Source organism: Wyeomyia smithii, chromosome 2, assembly GCF_029784165.1.
Source record: "Wyeomyia smithii strain HCP4-BCI-WySm-NY-G18 chromosome 2, ASM2978416v1, whole genome shotgun sequence".
Taxonomy (NCBI): Eukaryota; Metazoa; Arthropoda; class Insecta; order Diptera; family Culicidae; genus Wyeomyia; species Wyeomyia smithii.
In genome coordinates, this window is record NC_073695.1 from 30,243,111 (window position 1) to 30,268,974 (window position 25,864).

General features: G+C 36.7%; 2 protein-coding genes across 3 annotated transcripts; both read right to left on the bottom strand.

Moving 5' to 3' along the window:
- Positions 1-1,154: 1,154 nt before the first annotated feature.
- On the bottom strand, positions 1,155-2,286 carry LOC129722722 (NADH dehydrogenase [ubiquinone] 1 alpha subcomplex subunit 8). 2 transcript variants are annotated; one of them, XM_055676412.1, is made up of 4 exons: positions 2,152-2,286; positions 1,907-2,090; positions 1,555-1,730; positions 1,155-1,496 (listed from the first exon to the last, which is right to left on the bottom strand). In XM_055676412.1, exons 2-4 carry the CDS (start codon positions 2,033-2,035, stop codon positions 1,274-1,276), a joined length of 528 nt encoding a protein of 175 aa, XP_055532387.1. In that variant the 5' UTR covers positions 2,036-2,090; positions 2,152-2,286; the 3' UTR covers positions 1,155-1,273. The 2 variants fall into 2 exon arrangements, with proteins under 2 accessions (XP_055532387.1, XP_055532388.1); XM_055676413.1 differs by having other exon boundaries at positions 1,907-2,104; positions 2,152-2,191.
- Positions 2,287-3,786: 1,500 nt separating this feature from the next.
- Positions 3,787-5,489, bottom strand: LOC129722723 (uncharacterized). The gene is made up of 3 exons (XM_055676414.1): positions 5,025-5,489; positions 4,788-4,963; positions 3,787-4,720 (listed from the first exon to the last, which is right to left on the bottom strand). Exons 1-3 carry the CDS (start codon positions 5,068-5,070, stop codon positions 4,418-4,420), a joined length of 525 nt encoding a protein of 174 aa, XP_055532389.1. The 5' UTR covers positions 5,071-5,489; the 3' UTR covers positions 3,787-4,417.
- Between the last annotated feature and the right edge of the window lie 20,375 nt (positions 5,490-25,864).

Sequence of the window (25,864 nt, forward strand, 5' to 3'; positions counted from 1 at the left end):
ATAATACATATTTTTTCTATGGGAAAAGTAGTCAAGAATTTTTATTGAAAACAAATATCAAAAACATCTTTATCAAAACTCTGGGTAAGAAAGCAGGAAGTGGAAATACAATAATATCGTCTTTTTCTTTTGCATGGAATTACTCAACACTCATATTATAATATAATGATATCAAAATACGTAATGTGTATTTGTTTTAATCTAAACGTTCAAGACTTAAGCATCCATGCTAATGATGCACACCGAAGTTTTTTTATGCAATATTTTAAAACACATTTTAAGAAACTGGTATCTAGAATTAAAATTCAATAGCTAGAACTGAATACAATACTATCACTATGATCGAGAAGACAGGAGACTAAGGCAAGGTTACAAGCTTACAGTAGAATAGTCGTTAATTTGAAAGGCACCATCGTTTTTTACTCCACTGAAAAAAGAGTAAAAATCACAAACAATGTCATGCGACTGCTGTGCCAAAAGCTGCTGCATATTATAATTTAAACGCATTTACCCCATTTCGCACCACCACCGCACGCGACGCATGGCACACAGCAGTATGAACAAAGAACATTGCGCTAGCATTAAGTATGCTCTCACACCTTCCGAATCGCTAATTCAACGGGGTCACAGCCGGCGCATTTTCGTTGTCATGATCGAAAATTGCGCAAAGCCCAACAGTCACCCTCTCGAATGGAAACAAACCGGTGGAGTATGCGAGCAGCGACGGCATGCATTTTTTGTTCGCCTTGTGATTCGATGCTTATTGAACGATGCAGCAGTAATAATGTTGCTTAATCCTGTAATCGCATCTCAAGCTTTTTTGGCATTTATATTTATGCAGGCAAATCTCAAACAGCACCGGATGTTATAAATTGCAAACTTTACTACCTACCTACTTGGTAGTAGTAGTAGGTATGTTTTTCAATCATAAGAACTGCAATTGTGAGCTTTTCCCAAACTAAAATTTTCAAATAAAATCATACAGCAGCTTAAAATATTGTTTAATATTGTCATTTCGCTGAAATCTCTCTGCAAAGCGGTGTTGCGAAATTAATCGCCATCAGGGTAGATAAAAATTTAGAACTGGAAAGGCTTCCAAGGCAAGCACCGTTGCCACGCTTCTTCAATGAACTAAGTGCGGGAAAACAAGAAAATATGTTTCTGGTTTTTGCTTTAATTACCTGCGACAATCTGCTTTCAAGTGAAAATCACACCAGAAAATTGCAACATTCTATACAAATACTTCGCCCTCGGGCTAAGCAGTAAAATTTTCTCAGTTTAGCCAATGGAAACGCGATCCGTACTTAGCTTCCGGTCTGGGATAATCGTCTGGCAAGCCAGGCGTAGCGTCCGGGTAGAGCGTTTTCTCCTTTTTCGGTGGTGCTGGACGATCGGTAGCGTGGACCTTGGCTCTAGTGAAATAACCATAATCCGGTCGTTCTATGTTGAGTTTATCCAGAACACATTTGTCGTACACTCCTTGCGTCTTGCGGCAGCTGTCAGAGTCGAAAAAATGTAGTGTATTCCATGCCAGATACATTAAACAACACTTACTATTTAAATCTCAAATCGCCGCTGCTTTTATCCAGACAGTTGGCGTATTGAGTGAATTCTTGGGCGCACGATTTTTTCACTTGCCGGAAGAAGTCCAATGCACAATTGGTGACCGCCTTTCCCTCGTTCAGGCAAGCTCGCGGATCATCCAGCTCTTGGCGACATAGCATAAACTCCTAAATCGGTTGAATAAATTACATTAGTGGTGAAAACTAAAAGCTAATTGTTAATGTGTTTGCATTCGATTAAACGATCAGGTTAGTCTGTTCTAAAATTATATAACACGCATCGGGGGCTGGAACATTACTCCCCTAGCAATCTCCTACTCTGAAACACATAGCCTGATACTTACATTATTTTCTGCTTCGCACTTTTTGCCAACATGAAACGCACCGGCACGCAAAGCAGGTCCCGAAAGGTTAACCTCCGGAACGGTGAGTTCTTCCTCCGTTGGAAGATAAATATCCTTCGTTACGACCATTATTTCGGGTGAAGAATGAGCCACCTGAGTTAAAATTCGCTCAGTGACTTAACATCTAGAAGATAAAAGCTGCAAAATACTCCTGTTAAATATACTTATTGATAAAAAGGATTTACCGAAAAATGTAACCGAAGATGAAAACTCTGCGCGATGCGAGCCACAAAAATAATGGCAGCGTTTTTGACGTTTCCTCTTTAAATCGCAGATTTGTTTTGTTTTGTATGTTTATGGCGTGTGGTCTAAAAGATGTACTAAATAGATGAGAGCACAGTAGAAAAGTTAGCATTCATGAACATTCTAGTGGGAATATATTTTACATTGAATAAATAGTTAGATGTTAATGTCTTTTTGAGGAAAGAATTTATTTAAGCTTACGTGGTATTAAACCGTTTAATACTAAATGTAGTTTGTGTAAAGCATCAACTATAATTTCGTGATTTTGCGTCGACATCGTCTAATTATAAAATATTCCGCATAAACAAATACCATACACGAATTGTTTCCCGTATAGTATCTTAACCATTTATAAAACAGTCATATAACCATTTACATACCATATCAGCTTCAGTTTTGACCATCTAGTTTATAGTGAACTGAGAAATAACCATTTGGTGAACTAGGCGTTGGGTATGGTTACCATTCAAAAACAGCGATTTTCCCGAACATATTTTTTTCGATATTATACACAATATGGTAAACTGATAATCCAAAATTTTGTACTAAAACCATTCTTCAAATAGTATAAATATGTTATTTTGCAGTAGTTTCCAGTTGTTCAGGTATCATATCATGAATGGTACATATATATATATATATATATATATATATATATATATATATATATATATATATATATATATATATATATATATATATATATATATATAAATATATATATATATATATATATATATATATATATATATATATATATATATATATATATATATATATATATATATATATATATATATATATATATATATATATATATTGATTTATATTCTGATAATCGTTCGTGGAATAGTCGTGATATTGTTTTGAATATAAAGATTGTTAGTGGCGATTTCTTTATATTTTGCACTATCATGTTTTTGTTTTTCAGCTTCAGATATCATCACTTGCCAGCCATCTTGCACATTTCTTTTTGTGACTGATCAGATTTGTATTCTTCCAGGCTGCGAGGGGCGCTGTTTTGCATTTGTCGTCGTGCAATGTGGACTTCAACATCGTTCTGCTCGGAGATACTGGATAGAAAAAAAGGATTGTACAAATACTAAAGCCGAAAGATTTGTGACCAATTTGATTACCTTTCATTATAGTTTGACAAACACCTGCGACTACAGCGTTTACTGGAAGATATCTCTTTGTTTTTCGATGGAGCTTCAACCGTTGAAGGTGTGGTGGACAAACAGTGCTCAATATCCTATTTGGGGATACTGAATATAAATAGTTTAAGTCATTAAGTTTAGTACAGTAATAACTGATGAAAGACATTATCACGAACAGTTACCATACTTCATTAAGTACAGTTAAAATCCTTACCGCTTCAGCAATGGTTTTTGATTATGCGGGATAGCGAATTGCTTCCATCAGATCAAGAAAAAAATTGAAAATTATTTTCTGGGGATTTACCGGGACGGGATAGACAAATTAATTGTTTAGAAAATATATAAAACAAACTTTTGTTTTACCTCTCCCCTTTCCATTGGTAAGATTTGTCAGACTTCGGATCACACAAAAGTATCAACTTCTACGATTTTCAATAAAACTTTATTGCGTTCAATGTACTACATTCAAAATAAATAGTAAAAACTGTTTCTCAATTGGCGTGCATAATAATAATGTCTATCTTTTGGCAACTCTTGTATTTTTTGGCCATTTTTGAATTCATTGAATTATTATTTTTATTCTGGAACTTATCTCTAAACGTTTATTTGGCCCATCGTTTATTCCTAAGTTCGGATAAAAGTTTATCGGGATACTTTTTAGTTTAGTAAGAAGTATGTTTACTACTAAAAGCAATCGAATATGGAGAAAATAGATATCATGGTTAAACTGTCATGCTCAGTAAGCAAAGGTTCGATCTGGTTATTCAATATTAACAGACATAAAACGTTTGTTCTCAGATTGAAGACGTTAAGATTGATCCAAATCAGATCTCTTAAAATGTGACTCGAAAAACATAAAGCTTTCTTTTTTATTTTGGCATCAGTATTTTTATGGAAAGTGCTAACGAAACTTGCACAGGTTGACCTTTTTTCAAACATTTATAAGAATAGTTCGTCTTCACCTTTCATTTATAGTGGATTCCTAAAACTTTTATCTATACACTAATGTTTGCAAAACTCGAAATATAGAATGACATGAAAATTCGTTTTTTTATCTTGGCACACTGTAAGAAAACCATGAGATATCGTTTAAAAGTCGAGTGATGGACAAGGCGACCACAAACTCAAGAAGTAATTCACTGCGAAACTGTGAAAAAATATTATTGGAGCGGGCTTTTCCCGTGTTGCATAGTATACCGGCGCAGCAGCTAGTGCAGGCATATAACTTTGTCCGCTCGCCTATAATTATGCATCCCGGTTCACACGCGTTGGTACATTTTCGCTCGAGGGACCACAGTTTTGGTTCCGAAACGTTCGAATTACTGGTATGCGTTGTGTAGGAGAATTGTTTGACCTAGAAAAAAAAATATAACCAAAAAGAGATCCAATATGATTAATAATTGAATGTTTATTCTACCCACCATACAGATCAACTCGTCACCCGAGCATTTTTTCGTAAAGGACGAATGATTTCCCACCAGCTCAATGCAGGCTTCACCATCCTCTGTCGCGTTGCACGAAAAACACCAAAGGCTATTTACTTTCTCCGCTGCGGCAGGCGTTTTGTGCACAGTGTTGGTCAGATACTGCGACAAACCTGCAAGCGTAGTGTAGTTTTATATGTTTACATATTTATCAGGAGGTGAAGTTAGCTTTACCTGTTTCTAAGCATCCCATGAAAACAATTGCTATTATAATTGACATTTTTTCATCATTATGCTAGAAAAGAAATTCAAGCCAAGCCGCACTTTTGCTATCGCCTCCCCAATTCTCTTTTGCGTACAGAAATACAGCCACTAATGTAACGCAACTCAGTGGTAACACAATTTTCACCTCTGAAACAACCACACTAAGGACTCCTTTTCTTCCTTTCAATGAATTTTCACTCTAAAAATGCATGCGTAAGAATTGCCCTTCTGTTCCACCGTTGCTTTAGAATCGAGTTTAAACTAAATATATCGATTGTATAGTTTTCAGGCGAAAACAAATTGTTGGAAAACGAAAGAAAACATTCTGTCAAAATTCTCAGAATTTCGTACGAGGAAGGACAAAGAACTGCCCTGCAGCGATGTCGTGTGCAGCAACAGAGATAGATAAGTGTCAAAATGAACACGTTCCCATCTGATTGGTATTATCAAACAAATTGGACTTGTTCATTTACTTGTCTACAGCAGTGCGTATCGCATATCATTCGAGCGCATGTGCAGATAAGGGTGATAGAAAGGATATCCGTAAAAGTACTTGTTCGAATGAACCGTTAGTTCATATTGACAGGTTTGCCTTTCAACTTCAGATGACTCTTAAAAATTTATAAATCTCTAGCATTTTTAAAGTCGGTTTGTGTGTCCAACACAATAATTGATATGATTGATTGGAATAATCCAGCAAAATTTTTCAGACTATCTTTCAGAGACTTTTTATTCCTTACCATAATCATGCATGATCTTTCATCACCCGTAATCATAGATTCATCATTCATAAACCATTGTTCAGCATTCATAATTGATTTGTCATTCGTCATTCATCATTTATAATTCATTTTTTGATTTTCATCATTCATTATTCAATGTTCATCATTCATTATTCGTTATTCATTACTCATCATTCATTATTCATTATCCATTATTCATTATTCATTATTTATTATTTATTATTCATTATTCATTATTCATTATTCATTATTCATTATTCATTATTCATTATTCATTATTCATTATTCATTATTCATTATTCATTATTCATTATTCATTATTTACTTTTCATTATTCACTATTCATTATTCATTATTCATCATTCATCATTCATTTTTCATTATTCATTATTCATTATTCATTATTCATCATTCATTATTCATCATTCATTATACATTTTTCATTATTCATTATTCATTATTAATTATTTATTATTCATTATTCATTATTCATTATTCATTATTCATTATTCATTATTCATTATTCATTATTCATTATTCATTATTCATTATTCATTATTCATTATTCATTATTCATTATTCATTATTCATTATTCATTATTCATTATTCATTATTCATTATTCATTATTCATTATTTACTTTTCATTATTCACTATTCATTATTCATTATTCATCATTCATCATTCATTTTTCATTATTCATTATTCATTATTCATTATTCATTATTCATTATTCATTTTTCATTATTCCTTATTCATTATTCATTATTCATTATTCATTATTCATTACAAGTTTTAACAACAACTTCACGCGCTTTGGGCCATCCACATACCACGTGGACAGATTTTAAATGATTTTTAACTGTCAAATTATTACTAGAACTTCAGTAAAATTTACTAAAGCACGTATTGTGCGATTTTTTCAGATAAACCCTGAATATGATAAAAATCAATTAGATATACAAATAAATTTATTCTTTATTAGGTCAACTGATTCAATTAAACAGAGCATTAGTGTAAACGGGACAGTTGTATTGCTTCCAGGAAATAAAGTAACAACTACCACTTTGCAACTTCCATCCTACAAAAGGAGTGAAGGAAGAATTGAATTAATCCTTTGTCTTAAAATATTTTTCGCAGCAAAAAAAAAACAAGATCTAAAAAAGTTAAAGGGTATATGCTTGAGTGCACAAACGTAGGCTTGACGTGGGACTATTGTGGGTGTAAAGATTTAATTCTGCCATAACCATAGTATATAACACACACCAAACGTACAAATACCATACACAACAATCCATGAACAAAAAAAACACATACACCTGTCATAAACCATAGCATACAAACTAATAGGAAAAATAATTAACTTGTTGCCTATAAAAGTATTCTGTCATAAATAAATTTACCTCGGATGAATGCATTTTTGCACACACATGTTATACACACATACACGTTTTACACACACGCTATATACACACACACTTCTCGCAAGCACACGATCCTCAGACACACCCACGCTACTTACACACACACATATACACACACCCACACACCACTTACATACACACGCCACTCACACATACACACACGTTACTCACACACACGTCACTCACACACACACACATATATACACACACACTACTCACACACACACTACTCACACACACACACTACTCACACACACACACACACACTACTCACAGACACACACTACTCACACACACACACACACTACTCACACACACACACTACTCACACACACACACACACACACACTACTCATACACACACACTACTCACACACACACTACTCACACACACACACACACACACACACACACACACTACCTACACACATACTACTCACACACACACACACTACTCACACACACACACTACTCACACACACATACATACGCTACTCACACACACACGTACACACGCTACTCACACACACGCTACTCACGCACGCTACACGCTACTCAGACACACACACTTGGTATACGACACACTATACCTACACAAATTCTTATCGGCAGCATCCAAACGGCTTCCAAGTCTTCCAATGGTTCCTTCCAACGGCTTCCAATGGTCCCCAGTGCCGATCACGTCCACTTTCGGGCTGTATTCCAACAACGATATCTGAATTAGATTACCACTGGTGGGGTCCAACTCAGATCGAAGAGAAGCCGAACTGGTCGCTTTGCCAGTCGATCAGTGAACGAACTTCTCCCAACACGGAATGTCCTTTTATAGCGTCACTCAATGTGGGGAACATTGATTGGGGAAAAACCAATCACGTGAAAGCATCTCTGCTTTCTTTCTTCGTCGCTTACGTTGGGTGATGAATGCGATGCCAATTGGCTGGCATTGCTAGCCAATGACTGAATGCGTGAAATCATTTCGTCTATGTTTTTGAAGTTCGCGTTAGGGAAATATACCAATCGTATGAAAAATGTATGTGGATATTCGACCTTCAAACTTTCGCGCAATTTTCGCGGATTAATTAGAAAATGGTAGCTAAAATTATCATGTTATGCAAATCTTGTTTTTTTTTTTTAAAGGGGGGATTTGTTAGTAGCATAAGTATTTATGATAAATATTAGTAAATAATGAGTATGTGTGTCCAATCACAAATGGTGACTTTTCAACACTGTTAGAAATTTGTAATTTTAACTGTTAGGATTTGTTTGCTTTCGCAAGTAGGACTTATCATTCGTAGGGATTTAAACCTACTTGTCAGAAAAGGGGAAGTAAGCTTACAACTAACTTAATTGCTAACTTATTGGCTATAAAGAGAGCTTATCGTAGCAATTGAGGATTGCAACGATTTTTGTCGAAAATTGTTAATAATTTTATTTGACATAGCTTCTAATGGTTCAACACCAGTAAGTCTATGTAATTCGAGTGTACCAAACCAAGGAGGACGCTTCAAAATCATTTTCAGAATTTTATTCTGAATCCTTTGGAGCGTTTTCTTCCTTGTTGAACAACAACTTGACCAGATCGGTACAGCATAAAGCAATGCTGGTCTAAAAATTTGTTTGTAAATCAAAAGTTTGTTCTTTAAACAAAGTTTAGAATTCCTGTTAATGAGATGATATAAACATCTCGTATATTTGATGCACTTGGCTTGTAATAAGTTTTTTGAAAATAAGTTTTTTATCATAAATTAGTCCCAAGTACTTAACCTTGTCGGACCAACTTAAAATAACCCCATTCATCTTGACAACGTGATTATTGTTTGGCTTGAGGAAAGAAGCCCTAGGCTTATGCGGAAAAATTATCATTTGAGTTTCAGAAGCATTGGGAGAGATTTTCCACTTTTGCAAGTAGGAAGAAAAAATATCTAAACTTTTCTGCAATCGACTGCATATGACACGAAGACTTTTTCCTTTTACGGAAATGCTTGTGTCATCGCAGAACAATGACTTTGTGCATCCTGGGACAAATCAGGAAGATCTGAAGTGAATATGTTGTACAGGACTGGACCCAAGACTGAACCTTGAGGTACACCTGCTCTGACAGGAAATCTATCAGATTTTAAATTCTGCTAGACAACCTGCAGAGTTCGATCAGTAAGATATTTTTTTAAAATTTTGATTAGGAAAATTGAAAAATCAAAAGTTTTCAATTTCGCAATCAAACCTTTATGCCAAACAGTGTCGAATGCTTTTTCTATGTCTAAAAGAGCAGCTCCAGTGGAATAACCCTCAGATTTGTTAGCTCGTATCATATTAGTAACTCTGAGCAATTGATGAGTTGTGGAATGCCCATGGCGAAATCCAAACTGTTCATTTGCAAAAATTGAATTTTCGTTGATGTGTGACATCATTCTGTTAAGAATAATTCTCTCAAACAGTTTACTTATTGAAGAAAGCAAACTGATTGGTCGATAACTTGAAACTTCAGCTGGGTTCTTTTCCGGTTTTAAAATTGGAGTAATTTTTGCATTTTTCCATAATTTGGGAAAATATGCAATTTTGAAGCAGCAATTGAAAATTTTCACTAAAAATTCCATTGTGCTCTCAGGGAGATGTTTGATTAGTATATTAAAGATTCCATCGTCACCAGGTGCTTTCATATTTTTAAAATTTTCAGTAATTGATTTTATCTCATTCAAGTTAGTTTCAATTATTTCTGCAGGTAAAAAATTCTGGGAAGAAATTGAATCAAATTGACGTGTGACTTCATTTTCAATTGGACTCACAAAATTCAAATTTGAGTTATGAACACTCTCAAACTGCTGAGCAAGTCTTTGAGCCTTTTTTTTTCATTGGATACAAGAAAACGTTCACCATCTTTTAAACCTGGAATAGGCTTTGAAGGTTTCTTAAGAATCTTCGACAGCTTCCAAAAAGGTTTTGAATATGGTTTCAATTTTTCAACTTTAGTCTCAAACTTTTGATTTCTCAGAAGAGTTAATCTATGTTTAATCTCTTTCTGTAAATCTTTATAAATAGTTTTAATAACAGGGTCACAAGAACGTTGATATTGACGTCTGCGGACATTTTTCAAACGAATAAGAAGTTGAAGATTTTCGTCAATTATTGGTGAATCAAATTTCACTTGAGCCTTTGGAACAGAATAATTCCTGGCATCAACAATTGCATATTTTAATGCTTCCAAAGCGGAATCAATATTCACTTCGTTTTGCAAATCAAGCTCATTATTGAAATTTCTCTCAATATGAGTTTTGTATCTTTCCCAATTAGCCTTGTTATAATTAAAAACAGAGCTCACAGGGTTTAAAACTGATTCATGTGATAAAGAAAAAGTTATTGGAAGATGGTCAGAATCAAAGTCAGCATGTGTGATCAAATCACTACATACATGACTTTGATCTGTTAGCACCAAATCAATTGTTGAAGGGTTTCTTACAGAAGAAAAGCATGTAGGACTATTCGGAGACAAAATAGAATAGTATCCTGAAGAACAATCATTGAATAAAATTTTGCCATTGGAATTTCTTTGAGAATTATTCCATGAACGATGTTTAGCGTTAAAATCGCCGATTATAAAAAATTTCGAACGATTTCTGGTGAGTTTTTGTAAATCACCTTTAATATAATTTTTGTGCTCGCGTGTGCATTGAAATGGTAAATATGCTGCGGCAATAAATAAAATTCCAAGTTCAGTTTGAACTTCAATTCCCAAAGTTTCAATAACTTTCGTCTCAAGATGGGGAAGAACACGATGTTTGATTCGGCGATGAATAACAATTGCAACTCCACCGCCGGAACCCTGAATCCTATCATATCTATGAACCACGTAATTGGGATCATATTTTAATTTTATGTTAGGTTTCAAAAATGTTTCAGTAGTAATTGCAATATGCACATTATTTACTGTTAAAAAATTAAAAAGCTCTTTGGCCTTCAATGAGCGAGCATTCCAATTTAATATTTTAATTGTTTTATTTAAAATCATTGCTAAATTTTAAATTAGAAACAATTTTAATAGTGAAATTTGTGCCTATTTGAATGGCTTCAAACATTGATTTTGCCTGAAACATGGCGTTCATAAGATCGAACATTGCCTGTTGCAAAAAAGAAAGTTTACCTGCCGTAATAGGCCCCAGGCAGTTGACATTTAAAAAAATATTTTCGGCAGCAATATTAGCTGGAGTAATAGGTGTACAATTATTTTCTAGCGTGTTTTGCTTACCCACATTAACGGTCATTTTCGAACTACCAACACTAGGCGGTATAATGTTCGAACTACCTGTAACCTATGCATAAGTTAAACGGATATGCAAAGGAGTAGGTAAACTATGCGTCACTGGTACGCTTGGAGAATTTTGTTTTGAAGTTGGTTTTAATTGAGAAATTGAATTTTGTTTACCTTGCCTTGCCTTAACAATTGCTAAACGGAATGGGCATTGATAAAAATTTGACATATGGTTGCCGTTATAATTCGCACAGCGAAAATTTTTACTCTCTTTCACAGGACATGTGTCCTTTTTGTGAGAAGAGTCTCCACAAATGAGGCATTTTTGGTCCATGTTACAAAACTTTGAACCATGGCCATAACGTTGACAAACACGGCATTGGGTGATATGCTTTTCACCTCCGCCAAACTTTAGATATAATTCCCGTTTTACACGCACGTTATATAAAGCATGTGCTTTTTCAAAAAATTTTAAGTTATTAACCTCACTGCGGTTAAAATGAATAAAATAATTTACAAGGAAAATTCCAGTTCGCTGACTGTTTTCGCCTCGTGATTTTCGTTTCATCGGAATTACTTGGGTAGGGGCTATACCAAGTAATTCTGTCAAAGTAATCTCATCAACGGTCTGATCATTGGTGAGATCTTTCAATACGACCTTGAACGGCTTGGCGCTCTTCGTATCATATGTAAAATTTATACATCTTTTCAGTTAAATACTGAATAACGATTCCAATCTTTCAATGTTTGGGCCAGTAAACGGCATTCGCCTCTTCGGCCAATTTGATAAGTAACTTTGACGTCGGAGAGAAACGTAGAAAGTTCTCTTTTAAAAATATTAAACTCAGAAGCAATAGTTACCACAATAGGTGGAACTTTCTCCTTTTTTACAGAAATTTCACTTGAATCGTTTTACTTTCGAACATTTCAATTTCTCCGGCTTCTTGCTCAGGCAGAATATCATATAAATTTTCACTGCATAAGCTAGTTTCAGAAAGAGATGCCTCTCTTTTCCTCCCCGTAGCGATGCGTGGTTTCTTTTTTCGTCCTGCCATTTCAGGTGATACGAAAAAAGTTCAAGAATAATATCAAATTGCAAGTATTGAGAAAGAAAGAAATAGGTAGTCTTGAGAAAGACTGATGTAAGTTAACTTCCAGGTAATCTTTAAAAGACACACTGACAAAACACAAACTTTGAAGCTATAGGCAGTCAAAGACCAGTCCACAAGCAACCGAAAATACGTCTGATCTGTCGGGCAGCTCAAGACGCACTCTTATGCAAATCTTGTACGTTTTAGCTTTCCAACGGTATATTAACTATTGAAATCGGAACAGTTGTTTGAGCGCTATTAGCATCTAATGTTCAATCCAGTTTTCCCAGAATGTACCTTAGTATAGTGAAGAAAGACGTAGTCCCACGTCAAAAAAGTATACTTACTCAATATTTAATTCAGTCTGCAGATTTTTTCATAATAATAATAATCAGCTGCAAAACCTGCTCGTTTACCATCTACACCTGAACACGAACAAAACTGTTAATGAAGCACTCGTTATTTTGACAGTTCTGTTTTTCGGAATCTCGGTAAGATCTTTTTTGTTCGACGAAATCTCGGTTAAATGATGTCAGGGTTCCGAGTTTCGGTATTTTAGTTTACTGGACTCGTAAATTCTCTATTTTATAGATTTTTTCGGTAAACAAATTTACGGTATTCCGGTAAACACGTTCGGTTTCCGATTTCTCAGTAATTTTTTTACGGAACAACGGTAAACTAAAAAGTTTCCAAGTAGTTCGGTATTTTTCTTACCGAGAAATCATTGTGCAGTTAAGTGTGTTGTACACCGTTCTGCCCAGTGATGCCAGGTCATGGGATGTTTTCACATATCTTTCTCCGCTCGATGCGTCAGGTGAAAACCAGAGTCTATGTGTATATAGAGTCGCGCAAAGAGAAAATCTATCGTTTCGGCAACACAGTTTTTGTGCCGTTTGTTGCCAAGAACTATACAGTTCTGTTTTTCACCATGCATAAGCGAATATCATTTTTTGAAATTCTTCACAAGGTACACTGTTTTGAAAGATTACACCAGTGATGCTTTGTTTAATTTAACTGAACCAGTGTACAGGTTTAATGTTGGATTAATATGTGTTAGTAAAACTTCGGAAAAACTCATGTTCTTTATCAAGTTTGACACTGTTGTGGTTCCCTTGGGTTCATCTTTGCGAGACTCTATATAATAAACATAGACTTTGGTGAAAACCACCCGAAGGCTTAAAAAATATTATCACACATTTTCCAATGTCTTCACAAAATAAGAAGTCTCTGATCGTAGGTCAAATGCAACCCGGTGGCATCACTGACGTTTACGTACAACATAAGTGAAGCCAACATTAGCTGGATCACTGGATCAATTTTGACAGCTGATTCATCGAAACACGAAAAAAAGCAGTGTTCATACGTGCATACAGTATCGGTGTTCAGCGGCAGTGTGTTTATGTGTTGTTTTCGGGTGATGTATTATTTATTGCACATAACGTCAAGTGCTTTGCTTGATGAAACAAAAAATGAACGCGTTGCATTATTATAGAATGTACACAACGTTATTCTTGCCGATTTCGAACGGTGATGTTTCTTGCAGGCAGCTGACATCGCGCGATGATTTAATGATTAACATCTCAACGTATGTGTGAATGAGATAAAATATCTACGCTACTTTTGAACATTTACAAAGCTAAGCTGACCTTTATTTTTAAATGATTAAATTGATTCGAGCGTACAACATATATTATGCTTCGTTCGTCATGCTTACACTTCTGTGTGAACAAACCTTCAAAAACATAGATAAGACTAGCGCCACTGTCTTTCACGGCAGCTTCAGGAAACAAGGCCGATGCCACCGGGTTGGTTAAATGTCTTCCATTTGAAACATCACTGGTTCTGCCATTTGTGAAATAAATCCACTTGTGTAAGTTTGTTTTACCATCAAATAAATTTTTTTTTTGTTTGAGCGTCTTAGTAGAATGGAGTTGATTATTAATAATTGGTTATGTTCCCATTTAATTCTACTACTACTTGTTTTACCATGTTATTTTCATTCACGCACCCCTCGGATTTGACAGCTGGTTGTTTACATCTGACAAGCAAATCTCAACACAGGATCAGATGCTCGACAGCGTCGACGATTGACCAGGGGGAGGACCGAAACAAAAGACTGAAGGCCCAAGCACAATGGATACGTTTGCGTTGCGTTGACATTAATTTGACAGAAAATCTATGGGCTTATTATCAAATTGCCGCAAACGCAGCCGCAACGTATCAATTGTGTTTAGAGCTTGATGCGTGAATGATTAGCGTATCTAATCATTCGGGTGTAAAAGGAAAGATTGGATCTAAACCTGTACACTGCCGCTATTCGCATAACAGTCCTATGTAAAAGTCCTATGTTTTCTTGTTTGTTGCGGAAATGGGTCCATTTTGGCATGCTCTACAAGAGTAGCCATTAAAATCGAGGTTGTGGGAATCAAACCTCACTTTTTTAATGGCTATTCTTGAAAAACATGCTAAAATGGACCCATTTTCGCAAAATTTACACAGGACTCGCAACTTTTACATAGGACTATTATGTGAATAGCGGCAGTACAGTCCGTTCGATGACGCTTGGTGGAACGGGACTTGTAGAGATACTACGTCAGAACGAGACCGATGACCAACAACACCAACAAAAATAACGATTTTAGTTTGCGGGAGACTATGTCAACAAAGATAACTAGAACAAGATACTTAACTTCTAGATTTTTCATACATTTTGAACACGACCACTTTCCGACGGTTAGTGCTGCCATCTGATGACTTAAATTCTCATAAAATTGTAAGTAAGAGCAAAACCGATTTATCGTGCATAGTCCGTCATCAAGATTGCATGAGCTGTTCAAGATTGTATATGAAAAAGGTGTAGCAGTTTGGTCAGCTCGACGCTTAAGATAACACGCACTTAATGGTATTGCCATATTCTTTGCTCTTTAAAGTACAAAAAAAAAGTATGAAATTGACTGTCAGAGTGGGGGTTTATATTGAGGGGTTATATTTATTTTCAGGTCCCATTCTACCAAAACTTAAAGTTTGATATGTCGTAAGCCAAGTAACATGAAAGTCGCGTTTATAATTCTCGAGTGTCTTTGTATATCACAGAAAATGCCCCCTGGGGAATTGTAATTTAAAGTAGTGTAGATGATACTTCCGAAAGTAGCGACGACATGAATTATGTACAACACTCTCGTCAACGCTATATTGTCATGTATTAAGATATCATTTTCTCACATTTTCGGTTGTTGTTAAAAATAACAGAATATACAAACCCGGCACATATTCATATAAATATGAAGCAAATGTTATGGTTTGTGTAAAGTAGAACAATAAACTTTAGCTAATGTGGTTGCTGTCAAGCAATGAAAAGTTAAATTGAACTTATTGTAAGTAGCAGAGCGCAATGACTTGATGTCGCTCTTAAAGAGGTGACGCCATCCGCATCCGCCAATAGAATATGAGACGATTTCCAAGTGCTTCTAGAGAGGTTCTATTGTTATTATTATGATTGCCTTATCAACCTCGGAATTTCGCGTTTGGTTTTTGGTGGAAATATTTGTAGAAGCTTAATCGTTAATTATTAACTTTATTAATCTCGATAAGAGTGGAAAACTTGGCTGTAGAGTGTGCTCATAGTGGTTATCAGGAAGTTCTGATGGTACGCTTAATTTTAAATGATTCTTCCGGAAGGTTTTATGTTTGAAAACTAAATATTCGTACACATTATTATCGTTTTTAAGATGGCAGCACCGTACAGTCGTCCACATGGATACTAAAAAAAATTGATTCACCTTTCAGCAGTCATGTCTTGGCCTTGTCGTCAGTTGATTTTGACGTCAAGTATACATCAAATTAACGGTGTATAAATTAGTTTGACTTTTGCTCACGCGCAGCGACAATCATGTCCGACGAATTCTGCAAAAGTCAGGTATCTTGTTCTAGTCATCTTTGATGTCAACAAGCTGGTAGAGTTCTGGGGTCGACGAGTCCAGGCTCGAGTTGTTTAACAAGAAAAGGTGACTCCGAGTGGGGGAAGAACGACGAGAGCCTCCAGGACCGGCAACTTAACGTATTCCTCTTCTTCTTAATCAGAACTAGAGCCGAGGTGGCTCGTGTTGCTCTGTTTATTTGGCACAAACTTCGCAGCCAACTGATAAAGTGTACAGAACAATTGCAGGGCTAGCGCTACGACCCTACTGACACTAACAATCTCTCCCAAGCGGACTGGCTTGATAGACCACCATCGTACCTCGAGACCAGATGAGAGGTTAAACTCAACTCAGGGTATTATGACTGCCGATGGTTACCATGGCCGTTTTATACTAGAACCTGGAAGAATGCATGATTAAAATGGGGCTGGAGGATAACTGCATTTTCCAGCAAAATAAAGACCCGAGGCATACAGTGAGAAAACAGTGTCTATTTCCAGAATCGACTACTGGATCAGAAGTGCGTCCCAATTGCGACAGGAGTACCGCAAGGTTATATACTGGGTACGATGTTGTGGAATGTCATGTACGACGGAATGTTGAAGCTAAGGTTCCCTGCGGGGGTTGTGATCGTCGGTTTTGCGAACGACACAACACTGGGGGTCTACGGCGAGTCGATCGGAGCGGTTATGGTTATGGTTGAGAAACTTACGTTCAAGAGCCACGTCAACTATATCTGTAATAGGGTCGCAAAGGCTATTGCAGCACAATCTCGAATGATGTCGAAAAGCTCAGCGGTGTACTGTAGCATGCGGAAACTTCTGCGTGCTTGTGTCCATACCTAGGTATTGTGGGCCAGTGAGGTCCAAGCTGTAGGAACTAATAGTTATCGTAGTCAACTGGAAAGTACCGCCATTAAGGAGGATGTAGAATGCTTCGATCTACATGACACAAGGGGCATACACGTACGAGAAGGTCACTCGCGATGATCAGATGGCAGCGGAAATGGTCAGATTCCGCGAAGGGTAGATGGACGTACCGACTTATCCCGGAGCTATCCGGATTAGTCGGGAGATACCATAGAGAAATTACCTGTCAGGCCAAGGCTGCTTCAGACAGTACCTACATAAGTTCGGGCACGCGGTGTCCCCCATGTGTCCCGAATGCGTGGATGTTGAGAAGTCCGCTGAGCATGTCTTCTTTGTATGCATTTGCTTTGCGCGCTCGAGGAACGAATCGGCATTGCGTTTTATTAGCAACCTCATGAGCATGAGTTCGAGATTCGAGACTGCCAGTAAAGTAATTGGATACTAAAGAGGTAATTTTCACTAATAATAATAAAAAATAAACGATGAAAAAAAACAAAATTTCAAAAAATCGAAAGATTTAGATGTGTTCGAATCGCCTAAACAATAAAAAAAGTAGGAGGGTGGTATTCAAGACACGACCGCATGACGTTGACTACCGTATTCTTAAAAAAAAAAATATTCCATTGAAGCAAATAGTAGAGGGAATTGCAACGCTTCTTTTACAAAACTTCTGTAACAAAATTTCGAGGCTCCAAAAGGTACCAGTTTCCGATTATTCTCGTCCAGAATTCCAGCCCTTTTAGTATTTTGCAGTAGCCATTTATTACTAACAGCCACCAGCATAACGGGTGAAACCGGCACGAGATGACCGGTACTATTTTGTCTTTCCTCCTTTCAGCTGCTAACACCTAGCGCTGTCGTGAAATTAACATCAACATAAACATGCATTTTTGCAAGGTTTTTTCCGCTAGCAACAGCAATTGTAAAACATAAAATTCAACTAACCGCTTCTATTATAAAACTGCGAGGCACCAAAAGGTGCCAGTTGCCGATTTCTTGTTTACTGGTTTCCGTCCAGAATTCCAGCCATTTTAGTATTTTGCAGTAGCCACCAGCATCACGGGTCAAACCGGCACGAGATGACCGGTACTATTTTGTTTTTCCTCCTTTTAGCTGCTAACACCGAGCGTCCGTATGTACCCGGTACGGTTTAATAATGAAACTGATGGGGTGAAATGTTCGAACGATACGTTTTATACCAAGGCTTCGTCAGATAATTAGAAAAAGGGAGGGGCTACATAGATGATGGAATGGTCGAGACAAATGTTTCTTGAAAGCTGCGCCGGCCGCTGTCGTAATATTACCACCAACACAAACATGCATTTTTGCAAGGTTTTTTCCGCTAGCAGCAGCATTTGGTAAAACAGAAAATTCAATTTGCCGCTTCTGTAACAAAATTTCGAGGCACCAAAAGGTGCCAGTTGCCGATTATATTGTTGTTTTCTGGTTAATCTACTAAAAGCCACCAGCATAACGGGTGAAACCGGCACGAGATGACCGGTACTATTTTGTCTTTCCTCCTTTCAGCTGCTAACACCTAGCGCTGTCGTGAAATTAACATCAACATAAACATGCATTTTTGCAAGGTTTTTTCCGCTAGCAACAGCAATTGTAAAACATAAAATTTAACTAACCGCTTCTATTATAAAACTGCTAGGCACCAAAAGGTGCCAGTTGCCGATTTCTTGTTTACTGGTTTCCGTCCAGAGTTCCAGCCATTTTAGTATTTTGCAGTAGCCACCAGCATCACGGGTCAAACCGGCACGAGATGACCGGTACTATTTTGATTTTCCTCCTTCTAGCTGCTAACACCGAGCGTCCGTATGTACCCGGTACGGTTTAATAATGAAACTGATGGGGTGAAATGTTCGAACGATACGTTTTATACCAAGGCTTCGTCAGATAATTAGAAAAAGGGAGGGGCTACATAGATGATGGAATGGTAGAGACAAATGTTTCTTGAAAGCTGCGCCGGCCGCTGTCGTAATATTACCACCAACACAAACATGCATTTTTGCAAGGTTTTTTCCGCTAGCAGCAGCATTTGGTAAAACAGAAAATTCAATTTGCCGCTTCTGTAACAAAATTTCGAGGCACCAAAAGGTGCCAGTTGCCGATTATTTTGTTGTTTTCTGGTTAATCTACTAAAAGCCACCAGCATAACGGGTGAAACCGGCACGAGATGACCGGTACTATTTTGTCTTTCCTCCTTTCAGCTGCTAACACCTAGCGCTGTCGTGAAATTAACATCAACATAAACATGCATTTTTGCAAGGTTTTTTCCGCTAGCAACAGCAATTGTAAAACATAAAATTCAACTAACCGCTTCTATTATAAAACTGCTAGGCACCAAAAGGTGCCAGTTGCCGATTTCTTGTTTACTGGTTTCCGTCCAGAATTCCAGTCATTTTAGTATTTTGCAGTAGCCACCAGCATCACGGGTCAAACCGGCACGAGATGACCGGTACTATTTTGTTTTTCCTCCTTCTAGCTGCTAACACCGAGCGTCCGTATGTACCCGGTACGGTTTAATAATGAAACTGATGGGGTGAAATGTTCGAACGATACGTTTTATACCAAGGCTTCGTCAGATAATTAGAAAAAGGGAGGGGCTACATAGATGATGGAATGGTAGAGACAAATGTTTCTTGAAAGCTGCGCCGGCCGCTGTCGTAATATTAACACCAACACAAACATCCATTTTTGCAAGGTTTTTTCCGCTAGCAGCAGCATTTGGTAAAACAGAAAATTCAATTTGCCGCTTCTGTAACAAAATTTCGAGGCACCAAAAGGTGCCAGTTGCCGATTATAGTTTCCTGGTTAGTCCGTCCAGAATTCCAGCCATTTAAGTGTTTTTCAGTAGCCATTTACTACTAAAGCCACCAGCATTACGGGTGAAACCGGCACGAGATGACCGGTACTATTTTGTATTTCCTCCTTTCAGCTGCTATCACCTAGCGTCCGCATGTCACTGGTGCGGTTTTGGAATCAGAATGATGGGGCGCCGGCCGCTGTCGTAAAATTAACACCAACATAAAGATGCATATTTGCAAGGTTTTTTTCCGCTAGCAGCAGCATAAACATCGGAAACAGAAAGTGACAACAACAATAACAACAAAGTCAGATCGATTGTATCCGTTAGTGTCGACTGTGCTTGGGAAGAGAGGTAGTGATTGGCTGCGCGGTATGATTTAGACAATCGATATTAATTACCAATTTTTCAATAGTGTATCTCAAACAATAGTTTGTTTTTGTTACATAAATTTAACCGTAAAAGAATTTCTGATCGATTGATGCCAAAACCTTGAAAACCTGATTATAGATGACTGCAAAATAAGCGCTCAAAACCTGACCACTTTTCTCTGGTTTTCCCTGGTTGAATTACTAGATTTTCAAATTCAGGGGCCTAACTTCGATATAGACGTTAGTCAACGTCAAAAGATGGTCTAGTTAAGACGAATACATATATTGAATTATATTTATCGTAGCTAAAAAAGCACTTTTTCGGGGAGACGGAATGTTCAATTTAAGCCATGGGTTTGTCATAAAGGCGCTTATCTAGACTATAAGCCAGCTACTGTTGGCTTTAAAAGAGTTTTTCTACAAGCTGTACAAAGGATGAATATTCGCTTGAATCGATCAGCATGTATAAAAGTTGTTCAAATGGCTGAGTTATTTCTTATTAAGCCCTTGTTCGGCTATTTAGAAAGCCGAATGTAACAAGTAAAGGGTGTCCACGATGAAATTACCACACTATGAAATTGCTCTAACTTTTTAACCATTGGGTAGAATTTAATGAAAATTTGGGTGGATTTAGTTCATAGTGCATTATTTACATCCTGCAAAGTTTTAAAGTCCTGTGACCAAAACTCGCGGAAATGGAGTCGAAAGAACAGCTCGTGCGTGATAAAATCTTGCGCATTCATCACGAGAACAAGGATCTCTCGCATCGTTCCATCGCTAAAACGTTGGGAATTGCGAATTCCACGGTGTCGCGAGTGATTAACCGGTTCGAGGAACGATTGACCACTGATCGGAAGCCCAGAAGTGAAGGAAAAAGTATTCCGTACAACACCAAAAATCACAACCGCATAGTTGGGGCCTTCAACCGAAACCCGAACGCCTCCGTTCGGGATGCGACTAAGAAGCTGCACCTAAGCCGAAGTTTTGTACAGAAGGCCAGAACTAAGGCTGGGCTTCGAACGTTCAAGGTACAAAAGGCCCCTAATCGCGACGAGAAGCAGAACAAGTCCGCCAAAACCCGTGCCAGGAAGTTCTACCTCAACATGCTGACGAAAGTTGAATGCTGGATCATGGACTCAGAAGATGTCCAAATTTGCGAAGAAATTCCTGATTTGTCAAGCCATCTGCACGTGCAGGAAGCGGAGTGCACCTTTCGTGACCCAGGACACGATGAACGGACAGGTGTACATGAAAGAGTGCCTCCAGAAGCGGCTGCTTCCTTTCCTGAAGGCCCACAACGTCCCAACAATCTTCTGGCCGGATTTGGCCTCATGCCACTACTCCAAGGACGTGCTGAAGTGGTATGCGGACAATAAGCTCAATTTCGTGCCGAAAATGTTCAACTCTCCGAACACTCCGGAGCTCCGCCCCATCGAAAAGTACTGGGCGATTATGAAGTAGCACCTTCTTAAACAACCTAAGGTAGTGAAGACAGTCGATGAACTGAAGAAAGTATGGGTTTACATGCAAAAAAATGGTTGATTCACAGGTTGTGCACAATCTTATGGCCGTGGTTAAGGCCATGGTGCGGGCATTTGCGTATGGACTGTAAAAAAATACGAGTAAAATGGTAAAATGACGTTTAATAGTTATTTATCAATCCCTTAAAATTTGATGGCAATCGGATCAAAACTCGAATTTCGCGAATCAATTTTGTGTGTAGCAATTTCATTTGGACACCCTTTAGCTGATTTTGTTCTCCAAAACCGACTGATTAAAAGCTGATTAAACACTTAAGCCTGTACCTATTACACTCTTTGACCAATGGTAAAATATTTGACTTTTTGACATAATGGTCAAATTTATTTGACATCATGATTGTTGTTTGCCCGTGTTTGCCACATGTGAAAATTGGAGAGTGACAAAACAAATAATTATCTTTGACCAAATTTTTATCTGTCAAAAAGTGACAAATATTTGACGCTTGGTCAAAGAGTGTAATACTAGCAATACTCAGAGGGAGAGATATGCGAAGAGAGTGTTGTGAGCCAAACGAACATGTCAAAATTCGGGCCAAACGAACAAGAAAGGTAACACATCGAAAGGTATTGCAATAACCCAGCCAACAATTTGGTCCGTATATTTCAGTTGTTGTTGAGATATAAGCACCCTTGTACAATCTGATAAAGTTGTATATAACGTTCTATATGAGTTTATAAGTACCAAAGTGGAGGCAATATACGTACCAAAATAGTTCGCGCAGTTAAAGATATAGGACTTTTTATTCCATTTTTTACAATTCTATAACAATAACCTTTTGCATAAAATATGAGGCATGAACAACTCTGTTTGCTACTTAGTACAATTTTCTATTCCCATAATTCAAGCATACATACAATTCCGTTTCACTCGTATTATGATTCTACCACGATACTCTACGAACTTAAACGCAGCAGTGTGTAACCTGAAATGCGAACAAATTTTGCATTATATACAACCTAAATTTTCCAAATTAAAAAAAAAACATAAAATTGAGTAGCAACAATTTCAATTATTTTTTTTTTAATGAAAACTACGCGTACCATTAACTAATAATTACATTCTTTGATATGTATTAATTATTGAGGTTGGATGCGGCATTTTTCTTTATTATATTTTACATGGCTGTGTTCAGCCTCGAACCCCCACCAACGTTCTGATCACTGCTCTTATTCCCTATCCTCAGAGTCATTTTACGATGCTACATGTCAACGAGTTTTATCTAGTACTGTTGAACGCCTCAAATCGTATGAACCTGCAAATTGTATATAATGTCACTTTTTGTCTTCAACTTTGACTCAAATCTATTTATAGACTCTGATGTCAATGTGTAACTCATTATTGCCTCATATACGAAGGAATAATAACATGCGATCCGCATCGACCTTCTTTTTAACTGTTAGGCGATTCAAGCAATTGCAATCAACAAACATTAAAAATCTTTCAAGGCGTTCCCCATGTTTATGTGGAACCCGACTGTATGTGCCATTTTTTTGGGTGATTTTTCTTTTAGTCAAAACTGCGTTCATGATTTATACCCAGCTCTTTGAATCTTTCAGGAACTAGATTTTAAAAACCAGAGTTGCTGAAAGGGACATTTTAATTTAAATTAAATTTGACATAAAAATGATATCATTTTATACTATTCAACGATGTCGTGTTTCATAATACACGATTTTAACTGTCACGAAAAAGTGCATTGTATAAAATTTATTATGCTATCCTCTTACAACTGTTATAGGAGTTTTCAAGGAATATGAATATCAACGTGGATCACATAAATTCGAAATCCTACAATTTTGCACTGCAATTAAGTTTAGCACTGTAGACAACTCTACTGCGATGAAACCTGATTTTTTGTGTGCATTTATACGAGGAACAATATGTAGTCATATATCACGGACTGTACGACCCATATATGATGAAAGATAACTTGAACTGGTTATAACATGAACTTTATACAATTTCGATTGAAACTGAATGTTTATACGATTTTGTATTGCCATTTTTATACGATTTCAGGTTATCTGGGAAGGGTCGATAAAGAATATATTCATTTTCACACGTTTTTCGTGTTTTATTGCTAAAACATGAATTGAGAAGGCTCCAAAGTTGCTTCATCACAGTGATTTTTAACTGGTGGTTCACAAACCCTTTGTATAGTCTACAGAATAATGATGAAAGTATATAAAATAAACATAAACATAAATTTTAACACCTTCACGGTTTTTCTGATGCACTTTATTATTCCCCAGGATATCCACCGTCACCATTAGTTATACGAGCCGAATAAAAAAGTTAATGAACATTGCGCTCTGAGAAGAGATCTGGCACCTCTGATATGTGAAACCTAGTTGCCAAATCAGCGGTTTTTTTCATCGCGTATCTCCCCCTTTGAGGATCTCTATGTAATACAGCCTTTGGAAATACATTTTTCGACCTATGTTCTGCCGTCAGCTAAATAAGATTAGTTATCAAAGCGCTTATTTAGCCAAAAAATATTTCTTGGGTTGGTAGTATGCTTGTAAAACAAGTAGCTGCTTTAAAAAGTGATCTGGAAAAAAGTTGGCATTTATCAAGCTGGTGACAACGGCAGGAACTCTTGTTCGTGATGAGAATGACGAGGAAAACACATTGTAAATTTAGTTATTTCCAATTTGCTTTGCTATCAGAAATAATACCCATCGGCTCTTTTGAAAGCATTAAATCCATTTTAAAATAGTTCATCGTACTCAAATTAATTATTTAAATTAAAATAACATACTGAATTCTTTGTGTTTGGTATATTTTTTATCTTTTGGTACAGTTCTCTATTTTTATATACATATCCCGATCAGAAGGGCAAAACAAAAATGTAACAGAGGCTGTTAGTTTGTTATGTGAAAAATCTTTCAGGATGTGTTTTAATTTTGATCCCGTTAGGTGTTAAAATAACAGAAATCATAACAAAAAATATTCTACTTATATCAAACCCATATCAAACTTTGTTACTAACGTATCAGCTTTCTAACAAAATTAGATAGCACCTAGAACATTATAATAACATCCATTGTTATAAACAACAGGTTTGGTTAGAGACGAAAAAATTGTTAGATTTGTTTCAGAACAACTTCATTTCATGATTTGTTATTATGACTCATTCAGATTTAATTTTGTTATCAGAAGCAAATGGGAAAATACAAAATCGTATCAAAATATGTTATTTGTATCTCCCGTTGATAGAATTTTGTATTATTTTTGTTATGCCCTTCTGATCGGGATACGTTTAGGTTTTTAAAACACAGAAGACAGTAAATATCAAGAAGCGTTTATTCAACCAGTTTGTTCAGTGTTTAATTGATGTTGTCTAATATCTATTTTTTAAATTGAAATAGCGCTTAACCAGCCAACAATTAAATAATGGCGTGGAGTATTTTACAAGTTTTTTTAAACCTGAATTTATTGCTTGCTCAGCTGATGAATCAACCTGAGCATTGTGGCAGTCCGTTTCACCTCTATGCAGACTTTATTCAGCTATTTTAAAATTATTAGCTGTTAGCTGTATTCAGCTCAATTGTTTGTTGGGCTGAGACCGCAAAGTATTCATATCGTTCGCTAATATGTTTAAAAACAATCGCACCCCAATTATGGATGGTGTACTGGAAATTTTAGTCTCTATTAGCAGAAGCATTTGCATTGGATAAATGGTCCCTACGGGTGGCACACTGAAAATGATTTGTCACTCCCAAGCGTCAGTTTGACAGTTCTTCGTGCAATTCCAGTTAATTATGATTGTGGTTACTTGAGGAAATAAAGCTGATT

Coding starts and splice junctions, on each gene's coding strand:
- LOC129722722 (XM_055676412.1), bottom strand. CDS start 2,035: ATGGTCGTAACGAAGGATATTTATCTTCCAACGGAGGAAGAACTCACC. Junction 1,731..1,906: donor AGTGCGAAGCAGAAAATAAT/GTAAGTATCAGG, acceptor CAACCGATTTAG/GAGTTTATGCTATGTCGCCA. Junction 1,497..1,554: donor GGCGATTTGAGATTTAAATA/GTAAGTGTTGTT, acceptor CGACTCTGACAG/CTGCCGCAAGACGCAAGGAG.
- LOC129722723 (XM_055676414.1), bottom strand. CDS start 5,070: ATGTCAATTATAATAGCAATTGTTTTCATGGGATGCTTAGAAACAG. Junction 4,964..5,024: donor CATGGGATGCTTAGAAACAG/GTAAAGCTAACT, acceptor CTACGCTTGCAG/GTTTGTCGCAGTATCTGACC. Junction 4,721..4,787: donor GTGACGAGTTGATCTGTATG/GTGGGTAGAATA, acceptor TTTTTTTTCTAG/GTCAAACAATTCTCCTACAC.